Source organism: Centroberyx affinis, unplaced genomic scaffold (genome assembly GCF_046629955.1).
Source record: "Centroberyx affinis isolate AG114_WGS23_722 - 3 ecotype Tasmania unplaced genomic scaffold, CSIRO-AGI_Caff_v1 ptg005258l_1, whole genome shotgun sequence".
Taxonomy (NCBI): Eukaryota; Metazoa; Chordata; class Actinopteri; order Beryciformes; family Berycidae; genus Centroberyx; species Centroberyx affinis.
Genome location: NW_027282619.1, coordinates 23,377 through 42,013, shown reverse-complemented (window position 1 = coordinate 42,013; position 18,637 = coordinate 23,377). Strand labels below are relative to the sequence as shown.

The 18,637-nt window shown below is 42.0% G+C and overlaps 1 protein-coding gene across 1 annotated transcript; it reads left to right on the top strand.

Moving 5' to 3' along the window:
* The first annotated feature begins 1,234 nt into the window (after nucleotides 1-1,234).
* On the top strand, nucleotides 1,235-17,932 carry LOC139667032 (NACHT, LRR and PYD domains-containing protein 3-like). Its single transcript, XM_071546414.1, has 14 exons — nucleotides 1,235-1,357; nucleotides 2,219-2,321; nucleotides 2,434-2,550; nucleotides 3,525-3,638; nucleotides 3,833-3,908; nucleotides 4,098-4,326; nucleotides 4,690-6,493; nucleotides 6,600-6,773; nucleotides 9,837-10,010; nucleotides 10,998-11,171; nucleotides 11,796-11,969; nucleotides 12,326-12,499; nucleotides 12,722-12,768; nucleotides 16,177-17,932. The coding sequence occupies exons 2-14, from the start codon at nucleotides 2,233-2,235 to the stop codon at nucleotides 16,704-16,706; spliced, it is 3,876 nt and encodes a 1,291-aa protein (XP_071402515.1). The 5' UTR covers nucleotides 1,235-1,357; nucleotides 2,219-2,232; the 3' UTR covers nucleotides 16,707-17,932.
* Nucleotides 17,933-18,637: the final 705 nt, after the last annotated feature.

The following is an 18,637-nucleotide window of genomic DNA, read 5'->3' as shown; positions in this document are numbered from 1 at the left end:
AAGCAGGGAGACGATGCAGCATTGTCCACTCCTATATGAGTCTGGTAGGCAGACTGCAGAGGCTCCAGGAGTCTCACAAGAGGTCTAAGATGATCCAGGACAACCTCTCCAAGGCCTTCATGATGTGCTGGATGTTAGCACCTGGGGAGCACATGGGGACGATACAGGATGTTGTCTGCAGCGGTGGCGCCCTCTGCAGGCTCAGTGAGAGGTTGAAGAGTAGCTGCAGGAGCCTCACAGCTGATTAGTCCATGTTTCCAGCACCCTGGGTCCAAGGTGCCATCAGCACCCACAGTCTTGCTGGGATGGAGCCTCCTCAGCTCCCTCCTCACCTGGTCAGCAGAGATGGACGGGCCGGGGAGAGACCTCAGTGTCCTCCTGGACACTCTGGAAGTCTGGGCTAAAGGTCGAAGGTCACAGAGCCTTTTTACCATCCAGGCTCCTGGGCTTTGGAAGGTCCTGCCTGAGGAGTGGAGGCTGGTGAAGTCACCTTCACACTGCAGATCAGATCAGAAAACACATTTTACTGATAGGTTTTCATATCACTTGTTTTGACCTATTCTCATTTTTTTCTGAAGGTTTTAATATTGTGTAAGCCTGTTTTTAATTCATGCCTTGGAATTGAAAATGTCTTTATAATAATGTTTATGTTTTTATTGCCTTTTATTTACTATTTTTATGTAATATTCAAATATAGTTTATATATTTATTATTATTATTATTATTATTATTATTATTGTGTTAGAATTCATATTTATATTATATGTGTATTATACTTATTAGTGTTACTATGATTGGTAGTAGTAGTAGTAGTAGTAGTTGTCAATGGTAGTAGCAGCATTAGTATTACCAACAGTAGTAGTAGTAATGATAGTAGTTGTTCTTTAGTAGGTCCTTTCAGACAGATATCTATATAGATCTCAGATTTCAGACTCACACTGCTTGTCATTTGGCTGATAAAAGTAAGTGAAAACAGGATCTACTCAGACTTGCTTCACTTGTTCTACTAGAGAGAACACCTAAAACTGATTTTACAAAAGGTCATTCACTTTCCCCTTGGTTCTTAGTCTGTATATGAAAAATATCTGATTTGGTCAATGTGCTCCATCTAGTGGACTGATAGTAAGATAGTACAACGCCACAGACTTGGTTTGACAGGTTTGACTGGTTTGACATCATACTGATGATTCCAGACTTTGAATCTGAAGTTATGAGGATGTGACCGCACCCTCAGGTCAAATGTTCACAAACACCCAGGACTGACGAAGGAGAAAAAGCAGCGTCTTCTCTCTCAGTGTTTCCTCTACAGATGAAGCTAGAAAGTCTCTTTGATGTGATCAGGATGTGAGCTCACCAGGTAAATATCCTACAAGGGATCATTATAAATGTTGATGAATAATATCCTACATTGTGTTGCATAACTGCATAACTGTAGAGTAGACTGGGATGAGACGGTGGTGCTTTCAAAATGTGCTTTCAATGTTTGCAGATTTAAATATTCATTAGAATTCATTGTGCCATAATTTTCAACATTAATTTCTGACATTGAGGGTAAAATTGACATTATCTAAGAATGCTTTACCTGTACTTTTTTAGTGGAAGTTTTAGTCTAGTGGAAGACTGAAGTGCATTTCTTCCACTGTTGATACACCAAGTGAGCAAAACACTGGCACCTTGCCAATACAAAGTACACTTCCTTTCACTCAACTCCCTTTAGTTTTGATATTTGCAGATCTAAATATTCATTCATTGGGCCATTCATTTTCAACATTTATCTCTGACATTGAGGACAAAATAAACATTGTCTTAGAATGTTTTACCTACATTACTTTTTGTGGTAACCAAAATCAGAGCCATGTTAGATCGTAACTCATTTCATTGGTGAAATATGTAGGAATTCTCAGAACTAGTTTGACAGCTTTGATAAGCTTGACTGAAGTGCATTTCTTCCATTGTTGATGCAAGAAGTGAGCAACTGCCACCTTGCTATTACTCCCTTTTGCTCAGTCCATGTCTCAATTGTCCCAGAGGCTTAAAATTCCTTTCTATATGAACCTGGTCAATGTATTGATTTATGCAGTAAAGGGCAGGTGGTCTGAGTATTGCGTACACTCTGTATATGTGACATGGGGCTGACAGGAAGAATCAACCCTTGAAATAATATATCCTGTGATGGAAACCTTGTTGTCATGAATCAGCCCAGTGTGTTTGTGTAAAGGTGTTCGCTCTACTATGAGTCTGTCTGAGGAGAGAGAGGAGGGGCTCCCTCCCTCTAAAACCACTCTGTCTGGGGAACATGACAGCCGGACCAAAGCTAAGAGGTAAGATGAGGATCTTTTACTGTCCATGACTGTTCTCCATCTCAGAGCTCAGCAGTGAAATCATTACAGCATCATTATTCAGAGTAAAAGCTCTGTCTCTGTTGTGTTGAAGCCCAGTCCAGCAGGAGAGACCAGACTCCCCTGAACCCAGCTGTGTGTCCATGAAGAGCGACTGGTCTATGTTGGAACCTATTACCTTCAAACATGGACAACACTCTACTGACAAAAGGTAAGAATTGAGAATAGCTGGATAGTTTAGGGCACTTTACTTGATTACATTTACAAGCAAATATCCTGTTTTTATGTATTTTACGTCATTCTGTGTAAATGACACATGCAGTTACTTGTAAATTTGATAGGAATCATTTAGCACAGAAAAAGTGATCAGTTGATTTCAAAACAGCTAATGTTGAGAGAGCAGTCAGAGCGAGCAGAGCTGGACCACTGATCCTTTCAGCTGAACCTACAGAGGTTAATGCACTGAAGATAGAAAACTTCCTGGACATGAATTACTTTTACTTTTTATATTTACAGTGATTTTAATGACAATACTTTCACTCCTTTCTTTAGTGCTGTTTCTTTCACTTGAGAAAAGTTTAAATGTAAAACTTTTATTTTCATCAACTGAGTATTATTTTATCAGGGTGCTTCAGCTTTTACTTAAAGTGAAGGATTTGTGTGGTTCTGCAGTGTCTTTAATATGATGCTTCACTTTGGTAGAACATTTCCACTGTTCAGCAAACACTCCTCCATATCAATTCAGCAGCAGTCTGCCTCCAACATCAGCTGCTCTGGGATCCACTGTCAACACTGATCCAGCTCTCAGTATTGATCATGGAAAACAGACAACATTACTGAAATAAGCTTAAATTCTTAGATCATCAAAATTACAAGCAAACAACATAAACAAGTGCAAAGGTAGGGTGTTGGTGCGTTTACAGTATTTCTGTTATCCTACAATGATCATGTAAGAGGGAGGAGGATAAGAGTTAAGGCAAGAGATAGGGGGGATTTGTTTAGAGAACAAATAGAGTGAGAGGATAAATTATTCAGTGGGAAGAGAGCAGCATGAGGTTCATCAAGCATTATCACACTTTATCGCACTGGTGTGCTAATACATTTCTTTTTCATACCTACCTGGTAGTTTTGGGGTGTCCACAAGCTACTGTGGCTGGTGACCTGATCTTCCTCTCTGTCTATCAGGATCCAGCAGGAGAGACCAGACTCCCCTCAACCCAGCTGTGTGTCCATGAAGAGTGACTGGTCTATGTTGGAACCTCTTACCTTCAAACATGGACATCACTCTATTGATCAAAAGTAATTATTTAAATCCGATGATGAAAACAGATGGGTTTGCTGTTGTCAGAATCACATCATCATGTCATCAGAAATAGAATTGGTCCTCTTCATACTCTGTTGACTAAGATTCCTCTTTCAAAGCGTGTGTGTGTGTGTGTGTGTGTGTGTGTGTGTGTGTGTGTTTGTGACACATATGACCTAATACATCACAGACTCCACCAGCGGTCAGAGGTTCCCAGTGGTCAGTCTGCCAAGGAGCATCAAACAGACCTGGACTCCATATTTATGGTGTGTAAATGTACAACAACACCTTTTACTTCAGCTACAAACAAACTGAAAAACAAACATTCTGACCATAATAGTCTCCATGCAGTGGGCTTTCAATCTCTGCAAGATGGATTTGATTTTGTGTTTTGTGTTTGATTTTGTGTCCAGATTTTAGTATAGAAGTTTAATTTACATGTTATTCTGTTCTAGCTACTTGAGGACAACATCATCACCTTTGTGAAGAACGAGCTGAAAAGGTTCCAGAGGGTTCTGAGTCCAGATTACCCAGAATGCTTAGAGAGGCAGAGGGAGGATGAGGAGGTGCTGGACGGTGAGGAGGAGGAGCAGAGGAGGAGCAGCAGAGAGGCTTTTCTGCAGATCACACTGCAGTTCCTGAGGAGAATGAAGCAGGAGGAGCTGGCTGACTCTCTGCAAAGCAGTAAGACGCTTTTAACAGGTTTAACATGATGGGAAGGGGAAATGGTGTGAAAATGGAAATGTTTGCATTTCTAACCTCTGCTGTAAATACAGACATTTCTAAAACTACATCTCCAGATTGGAAAGTACATGAGTAAAATCCCCATGGATAATCTGGTTAAACTATTGATTTGTTAATGTTTGTATAAAATGCCGAACGCAGTGGTTTACATTAAAAGAGAACACAATAATAGTCAATACCCACCAGTAATGGGGTGAATAGATGCCATGGAGTTGTTAAATTGACACATTTCTGAGGACATTTTCACATTTCTCACATTTAATATCACATCCACTTATTGATATGTGTCATTTGTTCATTTAGAAACTCTTGATGCAGCATGCCAACGTGAACTCAAATCTAACCTGAAGGAGAAGTTTCAGTGTGTGTTTGAGGGGATTGCTAAAGCAGGAAACCCAACACTTCTGAATCAGATCTACACAGAGCTTTACATCACAGAGGGAGGGAGTGGAGAGGTCAATGATGAACATGAGGTCAGACAGATTGAAACAGCATCCAGGAAACCAGCGAGACCAGAAACAACAATCAAATGTGAAGACATCTTTAAACCCTTACCTGGAAGACATAAACCAACCAGAACATTGATGACAAAGGGAGTGGCTGGCATTGGGAAAACAGTCTTAACACAGAAGTTCACTCTGGACTGGGCTGAAGACAAAGCCAACCAGGATATACAGTTCACATTTCCATTCACTTTCCGAGAGCTGAATCTGCTGAAAGGGAAAAAGTACAGCTTGGTGAAACTTCTTCATCACTTCTTTACTGAGACCAAAGAAGCAGGAATCTGCAGGTTTGACAAGTTCCAGGTTGTGTTCATCTTTGACGGTCTGGATGAGTGTCGACTTCCTCTAGACTTCCAGAACAACGAGATCCTGACTGATGTTACAGAGTCAACCTCAGTGGATGTGCTGCTGACAAACCTCATCAAGGGGAAACTGCTTCCCTCTGCTCGCCTCTGGATAACCACACGACCTGCAGCAGCCAATCAGATCCCTCCTGAGTGTGTTGACATGGTGACAGAGGTGAGAGGCTTCACTGACCCACAGAAGGAGGAGTACTTCAGGAAGAGATTCAGAGATGAGGAGCTGGCCAGAAGAATCATCTCCCACATCAAGACTTCACGAAGCCTCCACATCATGTGCCACATCCCAGTCTTCTGCTGGATCACTGCTACAGTTCTGGACCATGTGTTGAAAACCAGTGAGAGAGGAGAGCTGCCCAAGACCCTGACTGAGATGTACATCCACTTCCTGATGGTTCAGTCCAAACAGCAGAATGTCAAGTATCATGGGAGAGCTGAGACAGATCCACTCTGGAATACAGAGAGCAGGAAGATGATTCTCTCTCTGGGAAAACTTGCTTTTGAGCAGCTGGAGAAAGGCAACCTGATCTTCTATGCAGCCGACCTGACAGAGTGTGGCATTGATATCAGAGCAGCCTCAGTGTACTCAGGAGTGTTCACACAGATCTTTAAAGAGGAGCGTGGGTTGAACCAGGACAAGGTGTTCTGCTTTGTCCATCTGAGCATTCAGGAGTTTCTGGCTGCTGTTTATGTCTCTCTGTCATTCATCAACACTGGTGTCAATCTACTGTCAGATCCACAATCAACATCCTGGTGCTCTAAATTATTAAGAGACAAATCTAAACTAACACACCTCTACCAGAGTGCTGTGGACAAGGCCTTACAGAGTCCAAATGGCCACCTGGACTTGTTCCTCCGCTTCCTCCTGGGCCTTTCACTGAAACCCAATCAGAGTCTCCTACAAGACCTGCTGAAACAGACAGGGAGTAGGTCAGAGACCAATCAGGAAACAGTCCAGTACATTAAGCAGAAGATCAGGGTGAATCCCTCTCCAGAGAGAAGCATCAATCTGTTCCACTGTCTGAATGAGCTGAATGACCGTTCTCTAGTGGAGGAGATCCAACAGTACCTGAGATCAGGAAGTCTCTCCACAGCCAGACTCTCCCCTGATCAGTGGTCGGCTTTGGTCTTCATCTTACTGTCATCAGAAGAAGAGCTGGACATGTTTGACCTAAAGAAATACTTTGCTTCAGAGGAGGCTCTTCTGAGACTGCTGCCAGTGGTCAAAGCCTCCAATAAATCTTTGTAGGTTTATAGATAACTGCATATATTAAATACATAACATGATCTTTTCTACAAAATATGTATTTTCCAAAGTTCTTGTTTGTCTTCATCACTAATTCCTCTTCAGGCTGAGTGACTGTCAGCTGTCAGAGAGAAGCTGTGAAGCTCTGGCCTCAGTTCTCAGCTCCCAGTCCTCTAGTCTGAGAGAGCTGGACCTGAGTAACAACGACCTGCAGGATTCAGGAGTGAAGCTGCTCTCTGCTGGACTGGGGAGTCCACACTGTAGACTGGAAACTCTCAGGTAAGATCCTTTTTTTTGTTTTTGTTTTCCAAACACATTTAATTTCTCTAAACCAAGAGCCATGTTCTCAAAACAGTGTCTGCTTGGGTAAATCAGTTTGTTGGTTGGTGCAAGTCCAGTTTTCTTCATTTGAATACCAAGAAAACTAAGGAAATCATCTTTGACTTCAGGACTAGCAACAACACCAACCAACAAATAAATATCAATGGGGAAGGTGTTGAAGTAGTAAGTCAATACAATTATCTAGGAACTATAATAGATCCTAAACTGTCATGGGATTTAAACACAAATGTTATCTACAAGAAAGGTCTGCAGTGTCTATATTTCATGCGTAAACTGAGACAGGTCAGAGTGGACAGAGACATCATGGTCCTTTTCTATCGCTCCTTTGTGGAGAGCATTTTTACTTTCTGTTCTATTGCTTGGTATTTTTCGTTGTCATTGAGTAATAAAAACAAACTGCATATGACAGTCAACGTGTCTAGTATGATTTCTGAACAACAGCAAAACAGTATGGCATTGATCTGCGAGTCCCGAGTAATGAGGAAAGGTCAAGTGATTACTAGAGATGAAACACACCCCCTATTTAGTGCATATGAGCTGTTACTATCAGGCCGACGGTATAGGGTGCCATCCCTCCGAACCAACCGGGCTCGCAGATCATTTGTTCCTACCACTATTGCACTGCTCAACAAACTGTGAAACAGAAAGAACTAGACCTTGGTGTGTTGGGATGCTGCACCTTGTAATGAGAGGAGCACTCTAGTGTTGTGGGATATATTGTGATGTGATGGTGGGGTGTCCTGTTGTTGCGGTGAGGTGTTAGTGTTGTTGTTCATGCAGCCGTCATTGTAGTTGTCTGTTTATTTGTCTGACATTGCTGTATGGCACACGACAAATTGTCACGAATCTAGACTGAATCCAAATGCAGACCAAGACAAGCAGGTAAGGTCAAAATAACAAGTCTTTATTTTCTGCGTAGCGGTGACGATGAGAAGATGACTGGTGGTTTGAGCTAGGGTCTTGGGGAGGGAAGCCCGTGGGGTAGGCAGCAAGGTGGAGGTGATTCCCAGGATGAGAGCTGGCTGGCGGGGCTTGGCGAGCAGACGAGGCGGGCAGGTAAACAGGCATTCCTGGAGACAGGGAGAACAGGCATAAAGTTGCTGGCAAACAGGCAGACTGGCAAACAAGCAGGCAAAGCTGGCAAACAGATAACTTACAGAGTTGGAAGTGTGCACGACAACAAACCGTGTATGGCACAACGATCCGGCAGTGACTGGCTCTCTCTGCAACGTCTTTATACTGGAGTGAAGAGGAGTGGTGATGGCTTGATCCGGGACAGGTGCGCTGATTGTAGATGATGACCAGGTGTGGAGAGACAGCGGGCAAGGGAAAAGGGAAGTGTTTTTACTGGTTTTAATCACCGGGTCCGTTTGTTTTGGAGAGGAGGAGACCTCTGCGGATAATTCGGCTCCCAGTAAAAACCTCCGGAACGATGAACACTTAAGGAATCCTAACCAGGAGAAGCTGATTGCAGAGCACCGTCTGTCAATGAAGACAACAATTCCCATGATCCCACGCTACTTCACGACATCATCAAACTCCGCCTTTTGTTATTGTTTTGATTGAGAGACCCCTAGCGGTAGAAAATTACATATTGTGCGTTTAATCTAGCAAATTCAGTATCATCGTTTGAAACAATTGGTAAAAATGTATGGCTTTCTGTAAAGTAGAGCATAGCATATGCCATTTGGTGGATTATTTATCCAAATCACCTTACAGTACCATGACAGTACAGTAATGCATATATTTTTAGCATGCGTGTCCCCAGTGGGAATCAAACCAGCATCGCCGGTATTGTTGTATTGTATTCTCCAGCTAAACGAAAGCAAATCTGAAATAATTCTCTTTGGTCCCCCAAAGTCCATCCCTATTTTACAGAAACATCTTGGATCCCTGTCTTCAAATATCAAACCTGCAGCCAGAAACCTGGGCGTGATATTGGACAGTGACCTTTCATTTGAAAAACAAATTACAAACGTTGTTCAATCATGCTTTTATCAATTAAGGAGCATCTCAAAGATCAGGTCTTTTCTCTCTCGGCCTGATCTCGAGAAAGTCATCCATGCTTTTTTTTTTATCTTGGTTAGATTATTGTAATTCATTGTATTCAGGGTTGAGCCAAAAAAAAAATCTCACGCCTTCAGCGGGTACAAAACACAGTTGCTCGGCTTTTTACAAACACTAGAAGACAAGATCATATCAGCCCCGTTTTAGCCCCTCTTCACTGGTTACCAGTCAGTTTTAGAATTGATTTTAAGACTTTACTGATCACCTTTAAAGCTCTTCATGATTTAGCCCCCAACTACATTGCTGAATTGCTGCTCCCCTATGAGCCAGAGCGCAGCCTCAGATCCTCGGGCAGGGCTCTGCTGGCTGTTCCTAAATCCCGGCTCAAGACTAAAGGTGACCGGGCTTTTGCAGTCAAGGCCCCTCTGCTCTGGAACTCCCTGCCAGAGGATCTGAGGCTTGCAGAATCAGTGACATCTTTTAAATCACTTCTCAAAACATATATTTTTAAAAAAAGCCTTTTATTAATTCGAGCACACCCTTTTATTGCCAACATGTCTTATCTGTTTTATTATCTTATCTGTCTTATTTGATTTATTATTGTTATTGTCTTTATTGTTTTTTGTTTTTTTATTCTATTCCATTTTATTTCTGTATTATTTTAATTGCCTGATTTTATTTGCCTCAGTCCTGAAATATTTTAATCCTGGTGCAACCATGTAAAGCACTTTGTTTTGAAAAGTGCTGTATAAATAAAGTTTATTATTATTATTAGTAGTAGTAGTAGTATTATTAGTATTATTATTGTTAGTGCTACACTCAGCTCAGTGAGCTTCAGCACCATGCAAAGTACACTGTAACCTCTGCTTTTAGATAAGGGCAACATAAATAAAGTTTATCATTATAATATGAAAGCAGTGGCCTAAAAACAGAAACAATCATGACATTAACATGTAAGAGAATAACATTTCCATATATTTTCATGTCCTTCAGGCTGAGTGTCTGTCAGCTGTCAGAGAGAAGCTGTGAAGCTCTGGCCTCAGTTCTCAGCTCCCAGTCCTCTAGTCTGAGAGAGCTGGACCTGAGTAACAACAACCTGCAGGATTCAGGAGTGAAGCTGCTCTCTGCTGGACTGGGGAGTCCACACTGTAGACTGGGGACTCTCAGGTAAAATCCATTTACAGTTTTTTTCAATTGATTTGACACATTTCTTCCAAAATAAGGCCCATGCTCGCAAAAGAGTCTCTCTCGGGTCAATAGTCCCTAATTTCCAAAGGGTAACTCGTTATATATCAGGATTTCAGAGCCAGTATACATTTGTATTTTCAATTTTACTCAAAAGGAAATCTTGGAATTTTCCAGAATGTTTTTTATTCTGATCCAGCTTTATATAGCTACACAGCCATGAACCTGGATGATTTAATGAAGGTCATCCATGCTTTGATATCATGTCATTTAGATTACTGCACCTCTCTTTATTCCATTCTCCACCATAATTCACTGTCACATCTCCAGCTTGTTCAGAATAGATCAACTAGGGCTAAGAAGAGATCATATATCCCCAAGTTCAGCGTCTCTCCACTGATTACCCATTACATATGGAATTAATATTAAGATTTCACTGAGCACATTTAAAGCATGGCAAGTTTGGTCCCAAGTTACACTGCAGAGCTCTTAGTTCCCTATGAGCCAGAGAGCAAGCTGAGATCTTCAAGTCCCTCTGACTTTCCCTCATTCTACAGGCGATTTCACTTTTGCCATCAGGGCCCCTACTCTGTGGAATGCTTTGTTGAAGGGTTTAACCTAGAAAATTCTGTATCATCTTTTAAAACAATTGGTAAAAAAAAACAATTTTGTTGAGTTAAAACACAACTTTTGAAAGACTGGGTCTTTTTTTTCAAAATCACCTTACTGTACCACGTGTGCATAAATCTTTAGCAATGGTGACTCCAGTCAAACCAGCATCCCTGAAATTGTTAGTGCTACACTCAGCTCAGTGAGCTACAGCACCATGCAAAGCACACTGTAAACTCTGCTTTTAGATCAGGGCGACATGAATAAAGTTTATCGTTAGTAAGCAGCGCCCAAAAAACACAAACAATTATCGCATTAACATAGAAGAGAATATTTCCATATCTTTTCGTGTCCATTAAGGCTGATTGTCTGTAAGCTGTCAGAGAGAAGCTGTGAAGCTCTGGCCTCAGTTCTCAGCTCCCATTCCTCTAGTCTGAGAGAGCTGGACCTGAGTAACAACGACCTGCAGGATTCAGGAGTGAAGCTGCTCTCTGCTGGACTGGGGAGTCCACACTGTAGACTGGAATCTCTCCGGTAAGATCTATTTACAGGCTGTTGTTTGTTTTTTTCAATTTCTACAAACTAAGGTCCATGCACTCAAAACAGTCTCTCTCAGGTCAGTATTCCTGAATCTGCAAAGGGTGACACTGCAAGTTATATATCAGTATTTCAGAGCCACCATACATTTGTATTTTTAATTTTACTCTAATGAAAATCTTTGAATTTTCCAGAATGTTTTATTCTGGTCCAGTTTCATATACACAGCCAGAAGGTCATCCATGCTTTGATATCATGTTAATTAGATTACTGCACCTCTCTTTTTTCCTGTGTCCATCATAATTCACTGTCACATCTCCAGCTTGATCAGAATAGAGCTGCTAGGATTTCAACTAGTGCTAAGAAGAGATCATACTGTATATCCCCAAGTTTAGCATCTCTCCAATGGTTACCAGTTAGATATCAAATACCATAGTTAGATATCAAACCAGCATCCCTGACATTGTCAGTGCTACATTCAGCTCAGTGTGCTACAGCACCAAAACACACTGTAAACTCTGCTTTTAGATAAGGGTGACATGAAAGCAGTGCCCATAAAACACAAACATGACATTAAAATAAAAGAGAATAACATTTCCATATCTTTTCATGTCCATTGAGGCTGAGTGTCTGTCAGCTGTCAGAGAGAAGTTGTGAAGCTCTGGCCTCAGTTCTCAGCTCCCAGTCCTCTAGTCTGAGAGAGCTGGACCTGAGTAACAATGACCTGCAGGATTCAGGAGTGAAGCTGCTCTTTGCTGGACTGGGGAGTCCACACTGTAGACTGGAAACTCTCAGGTCAGGATTCCTCAACCTGTTCAAAAGGACCTGTTAAATCCTGTCAGTGAATAAAACACCTAAAGCACCTAACCTGTGTAGGATTTTTCTGCTCATATGATTCTCAAACCAGTTGTGATAGCAATATTTAGCTCTTCTTTCTAGACTCTGTGAACTTTGTTTCCCTGATTAGATTTCATGATTTCCTCTCCTTGTTGCCTCTGTTCTCATACCTAAATACCAAATAGGACATCTAACATTCAACTGCATTATCCCAATTAATTTCACAGTAGTGTACTAATGAGGAAAACTAACACGTACCTGTGTGTGTGTGTGTGTGTGTGTGTGTGTGTGTGTGTGTGTGTGTGTGTGTGCAGGCTGTCAGGCTGTCTGCTCACAGAGGAAGGCTGTGCTTCTCTGGCCTCAGCTCTGAGGTCCAACCCCTCCCATCTGAGAGAGCTGGACCTGAGCTACAATCATCCAGGAGCCTCAGGAGTGAAGCTGCTCTCTGCTGGACTGGAGGATCCACACTGGAGACTGGACTCTCTCAGGTATGGAGAGGCTTGCTGCCAGGCAGAGGCAGTGTCTAATAGAGGGGTTTGAGTTGGCAGCCATTTTGTCTGTCAGATTGAGAAGCTGAGGAATATTGTTTTATGTGTAATGTTGGATATGAGTGACGTCGTCTGGAAAATCATTCATAGGGAAGGTTATTTACTGTCCATGTTTCCATCATCAAAGAGAATCTGCTGGTCTGACTTTGTTTCTCCCCCCAGTGTGGACCATGGTGGAGAGCGGATGTTGAAACCAGGTGTGAGGAAGTGTAAGTGTGTATTTAGTTTTATTCATGAAAACAAAGCAGCACACATTCAGTTATTTAGATGGTGTAGTTGCTGTTTCTTCTGTATGTTCTAAGCTGCATTTAACTGTTAACCCCCCCCCCCCCCAAAAAAAAAAATACATATATATATATCTGATGCGTGCCAACAATGATATTCTTTACTCAATGATCTTTGTTTTACTATTTTTTTAATAATGCAGGAATAAAACTAAATAAAAGAAAAGGATTTTATCACTAAGTGGCCAAACAGAATTTGTGGGTGGCCTGCAATAATATTAAAACATAGGCCATAAGATCTAATTAGGTTGATTTTTCACCGCTGAACTTCACCATTGAATGAACAGTGAATTTCCTCAGTGTAATAACACTAGTGACCCTTCTAAGCTATCCTGACACACTAATATCCAAATCACATATATTTTACAATTCCAATAGATTTATTATTCAACACTGGGTCACAGTCAAAGTCTACCTGCTAGTGTTGAACATCAAAACATTGCAGGTAATGTAGCAATTAATATCAACTGAAGTGTCTCAAGTTGTAGACCAAATTTCAATTGTAATTTATTTCTCATAAATGGTAGGAATAATAATAATTGAATAAGTACAGTTCTTGGTATTACAGTGTTTTATGTAGTTGTGTATTCCTTCCAACTAACTGCAGTGATGTTATGTGGTTTCTAGTCATTTAATGTTTTTTGGGCGCTGGCCTTTTTAGAGTGTGTTTTTTTCTCCTACGCCTTGCTACAACACCGGCTTTAGCTTGAAATGAGTAAGGTGACCATCGGGAGAAAAATAATTTATGTTGTGGCCACGATTTACTATAATGTGTGCACGATATGCAATTCGAACCCTCGTTTTGCTTTATCCGTGCACACGAGACACCATTCATTTCCTCGATTTGTGCTCTTGACGTTTGCTTGACATGTAAAATGTGCTCACAAGCTGCCAAAACATTCCCTCGAAATATTGAAAGCATGCTCTTGGTATATAAAATGTGTGCACGCTTATAGAGTCAGTGCACATAATGGTAATGTTGTCTTTTGAAATGTGGAATTGCCCTGGGTGTGTTAACAGTAAATCAAAAGAAAAGGCAACAGAAAAGGCAACATGTTGGTTGAAATAAACGGTTTTGATTGTCGGAACATAATTATTTTAATTCTGAATTTGTGGGAACAAAAAAAAACAAATTGAGGGAATTACATTTATTTGGTGCACACAAATTAAGCCAAATCGAGGGCACGGCTGACTGGCACAGGGGTCACTGATGGTGTTGAGCAGTCCCATGGCTGCAGGCACAAAGGAATGCGGAAAGGAAGGAGTCGCTCCGCCCTGCAGCGTGGGGGGAGGAGCCCGTGGCTGAAGCTGCTCCTCGTCAGCCTCAGCTCATTGTGGAGAGGGTGAGAGGGGTTCTCCCCTTCCCCTCATCCTCCTCTCTACCACTACCTCCAGACTGTCCAGATTGTGTCCCACCACAGAGCAAGCCTTCCTCACCTGCTTGTTCAGTCTGTTTGCTTCCCCTGCCGTGATGCTGCCTCCCCAGCACACCACAGCAAAGAAGAGACTGGCTGCTACAGACTGATAGAACATCTGCAGCAGCCTGTTGCACACATTGAATGACCTGAGTCTCCTCAGGAAGAACAGCCTGCTTTGTCCTTTCCTGTAGAACCTCAGTGTCCGACCAGTCCAGTTTGTTGTTGAGCTGCAGTCCTAGGAACCGATAGGAGTTCACCATCTCTACCTCCTACCCCTGGATGGTGACAGGGTTTGGAGGCCTCCTGCTCCTTCTGAAGTCCACCACCAGCTCCTTGGTCTTCCTGATGTTGAGCTGGAGGTGGTTGTTGTCGCACCAACCTACAAAGCTCTCTACCAGCTCTCTGTATTCATCCTCATTGTCCTTTGTGATGCAGCCGACAATGGAGGAGTTGTCAGAGAACTTCAGTAGGTGGCACGATCCAGAGTTGAAGCGGTAGTCCGAGGTGTAGAGGGTGAAAAGAAATGGTGACAGTACGGTTCCTTGGGGTGCGCTGGTGTTGCCCATCACCACGTCTGACAGGCTGCCCTGCAGCCGGATGTACTGCAGCCTGCCGGTGAGGTAGTCCGTAATCCAGTCCATGAGGTCTTGCCCTACCTGCATCTTTGAGAGGTTCTCTGCCAGCAGGAGGGGCTGGATGGTGTTGAAGGCACTGGAGAAGTCAAAGAACATGATTCTCACAGCGCCCCCTGGCCTCTCCAGGTGTGAGTAAGCCCTGTGGAGCAGGTAGATGATGGCATCCTCCACTCCGATGTGGACTGCAGGGGGTCCAGGGAGCTGACCACCAGGGGCCTGAGGTGCTGCCAAACCAGTCTCTCAAAGGTCTTCATGACATGTGAGGTCAGAGCGACTGGCCTGTAGTCATTGAGAGCGCTGGGACGTCCTTTCTTGGGCACCGGGACAATGCAGGAGGTCTTCCACAGCTGAGGCACTTTCTTCAGCCTCAGAGAGGTCGAAGAGGTGCTGGAACACTCCTGCAAGCTGCACAGTGCACGCCTTGAGCAGGGCGCTCAAGGCGTGCGGGGTTGATGTTGTCTGGACCTTTAGCTTTGTTTATTTGCAGTTTGGAGAGCTGCCGTCTCACCTGGCTGGATGTGATGAATGGGCTGGGGTGGGGGGTGGGGGGTGGGGGGTTGTTGAACTGTCCTCTGGTGTGGAAGACAGACTGTGGCTGGGAGAGGAGGGGGTAGGGGGATGAGTGTCCATGGTGTTATTGTCTGTGGGAGTGGTGGGGGGAGGGAGGAGGGGAAGAGCTGTAGTGTCTACAGCAGTGATTCTCAACCTTTTTCATATCAAGGACCCTAATTTAGTCCACATTAGGGCCACGGACCTCCATTTGATGAGATTTTGTCTCTTGGACCCAAATCTGAGAATATTTGTATTGTTAGATATGATTTTGTCCAGAATTCCATGACCATCTGTATTGTAGGTAGAGAGATAACAAAGAAACTATGATCAAAACAGTCATTCTGCTACATTCTCTAATTGTGTTAATTTCTTGTAAATTACATAATGTTGAAGTTTAATAATTCATCAATTTGCTGGGGACCCCCTGGAACCACCTCAAGGACCCCTGGTGGTCCCCGGACCCCACGTTGAGAACCACTGGTCTACAGTGTAATCCTCAAGGGCATTAGGAGAGCGTGAGGGGCGGGGGGCAGCAGCAGAGGTGTGGATGGAGGTAGAAGTGGTGGATACGGAGCATCCACTACTGCTGAGTCAAACCTATTCAAAAACACGTTATTAAGAAAAAAATTAATTAATTGTCAAACTGTTAATAAATTAACAAATAATGAACACAACAGGTCTATTAGATAAAAATCTGCTGCTGTATTGAGTCTTGTTCTCTCCATCAGATGCCTGTGAACTCACTCTGGACCCAAACACAGCAAACAGAAGCCTCTTCCTGTCTGAAGACAACAGAAAGGTGACATTGGTGAGAGAGGAGCAGCCACATCCTGATCATCCAGAGAGATTTGAAAACTGGGAACAGGTGCTGTGTAGAGATGGTCTGACTGGTCGCTGTTACTGGGAGGTCGAGAGGAAAGGACTGGTTTATATAGGAGTGACTTACAGAGGAATCAGAGGAGGGGGTGATGACAGCAGGCTTGGAGGGAATGAAAAGTCCTGGAGTCTGTTCTGCCTTGGTAACAGTTACTCTGCCTGTCACAATAACAGATCAACAGCTATACCTTCCCTCTCCTCTGACTCTGACAGAGTAGCAGTGTATCTGGACTGGCCTGCTGGCTCTCTGTCCTTCTACAGAGTTTCCTCTGACACACTGATCCACCTCAAAACCTTCCACTCCACATTCACTGAACCACTCTATCCTGGGTTTGGGTTCGGTTTTGGTTTTGGAGTAAGGTTTCACTCTGTTTCACTCTGATTCTGTGTGTCAGATGAGGGAGATTTCCCTCATGTTAGAGAAACACTCACACTGCTGACCAAAGACAGCTGCTAAAATGATGGTTCACTCTGTACAGAATCACACACACACACACACACACACACACACACACACACACACTTAAAAACAGAATATTAATAATGTTTGTAGGCTATTTTTATGTAAGATTACTTCTCATTACACTCATGAACCATGAACCATCAGTCTGTAAATATAGTGTATTCTGTGTGTTGGGTAACTGAACTGGGTTTTAAAATCACACATGTACAGGAACATGGACATTTTATTTGGAAAAAAGTAAATGAGATATTTATCCAGAAAGAATCAAGTTATTGTTGTTCATTTGATAATCTGTTTTTGATGATTGACAGGTTAAAATATCTAAGATAAGATAAGACATTATTGATCCCCTTGGGGAAATTCAGGATCTTCCCTTTGAACTTTTGTTTTATTTGGTATTTAATTAATCTCTCCACTCCATGCTAAACTTCTGTCTTGTTTTGCACAATCGTTTCCCAGAAATAAAGTTAAATCAACAATGTTTGATCTTCTTTTTTTCAAGCAAGCCTACTTTTAAAAATGATTTGTTGACTTTAATAAGTAACTATGTTTCCTTGAAATAAACATTCTGATTGATCTTGACAGATCATAACTAAAAACACACAAAACATTTTTTGTGTTAAATTACAGGGAATTTCAGCATTTGAAGAAAAACAATCTAAAAGTTAATTCGGTTCAACTTCCCTTTAGTTAAATTCCTGTAAAAATGCAGAAATCGACATCTGCTGGTTGTAAAGTGTAATTTCATTTCTGCTGATATGGTGAGGATATTCGCTTGCTGTGGTAAGTTGTGTGTGTTGAATGGTCCTGGATAAATGAAAGTTAATTTGCCTTGTAGAGTGAATTAATAGGATACTTCAGGTAAAATCTGTAGTGAGTTTGGTGTAACATTATTCAATTATTCAGGTAATTGTTGTCTAGTTTTTATCCAGTTTATATTGTGTAGCTAAATATATGGTAATGTATTTCTGTTTTCAGCCACTAGAGGGAACTAAAGGATCACTTGTTAGTGCTGTATCTTCTTATGAGCTTCATACAACATATAAAAAAGGATAATAGTAGTTTATTCTAATGTTGTAGCTTTTACTGTTTCAAAAAAGATTGTTCCATTTCCACTTGTATGTTTTGCCTCATTATTGCAGATTGGCCATAAACTTCATTCATCCACCAATTCTGGACTCTGTCTGTTGACTTCATGGACGGGATAGTCAGCTCACATACACAACATAATATATTCTCAGATTGTTTTTTTTATCCTTCACAATCACATAAATCAATAAAACCAAAGTCAGTGTCATGAAAGCTTTATCTTTTCCATCAAAGCTAACTGAACCTCAGCTAACCTCTCAGCTTTGCTAGCAAACGATCAAGGAGAGAAAGTGAGCAGAGAATGTGTAAAATAAAGCCAGACAGTGATCCTCTATGGAGGTATTATTGGAGCAAAACATCTGAGCACCCGTGACAGTGGAATTTGTAGTTGTAGAAAATACTCACACATGTGTATCAGTAAATTTGAAGTCACAGAGACAAATACTTTAAGAGTTGCAAACTTGTAGAATTTTTTTCTCTCCCACAAACACAACACAACAGTTACACCTTCTCAAATTCTTCATTTACAGGTGCACAAATCCTATTCTACGAATCACAAATTAAGAAACTCATACGCTCACATTTTTGCTACAGTTGCTGCAGTGAATATGGTGCAAAACACATTCACACACCCGTATCAAATAATGTGAAGTCATGGACAAAATTTGCACATCCGCAAATCAGTATGTGAATTCCTGTAGAATATTTTCTCACAAATATTTTTTTTTTCTTGGATATTTTTCTAGCACAAACACAAGTCA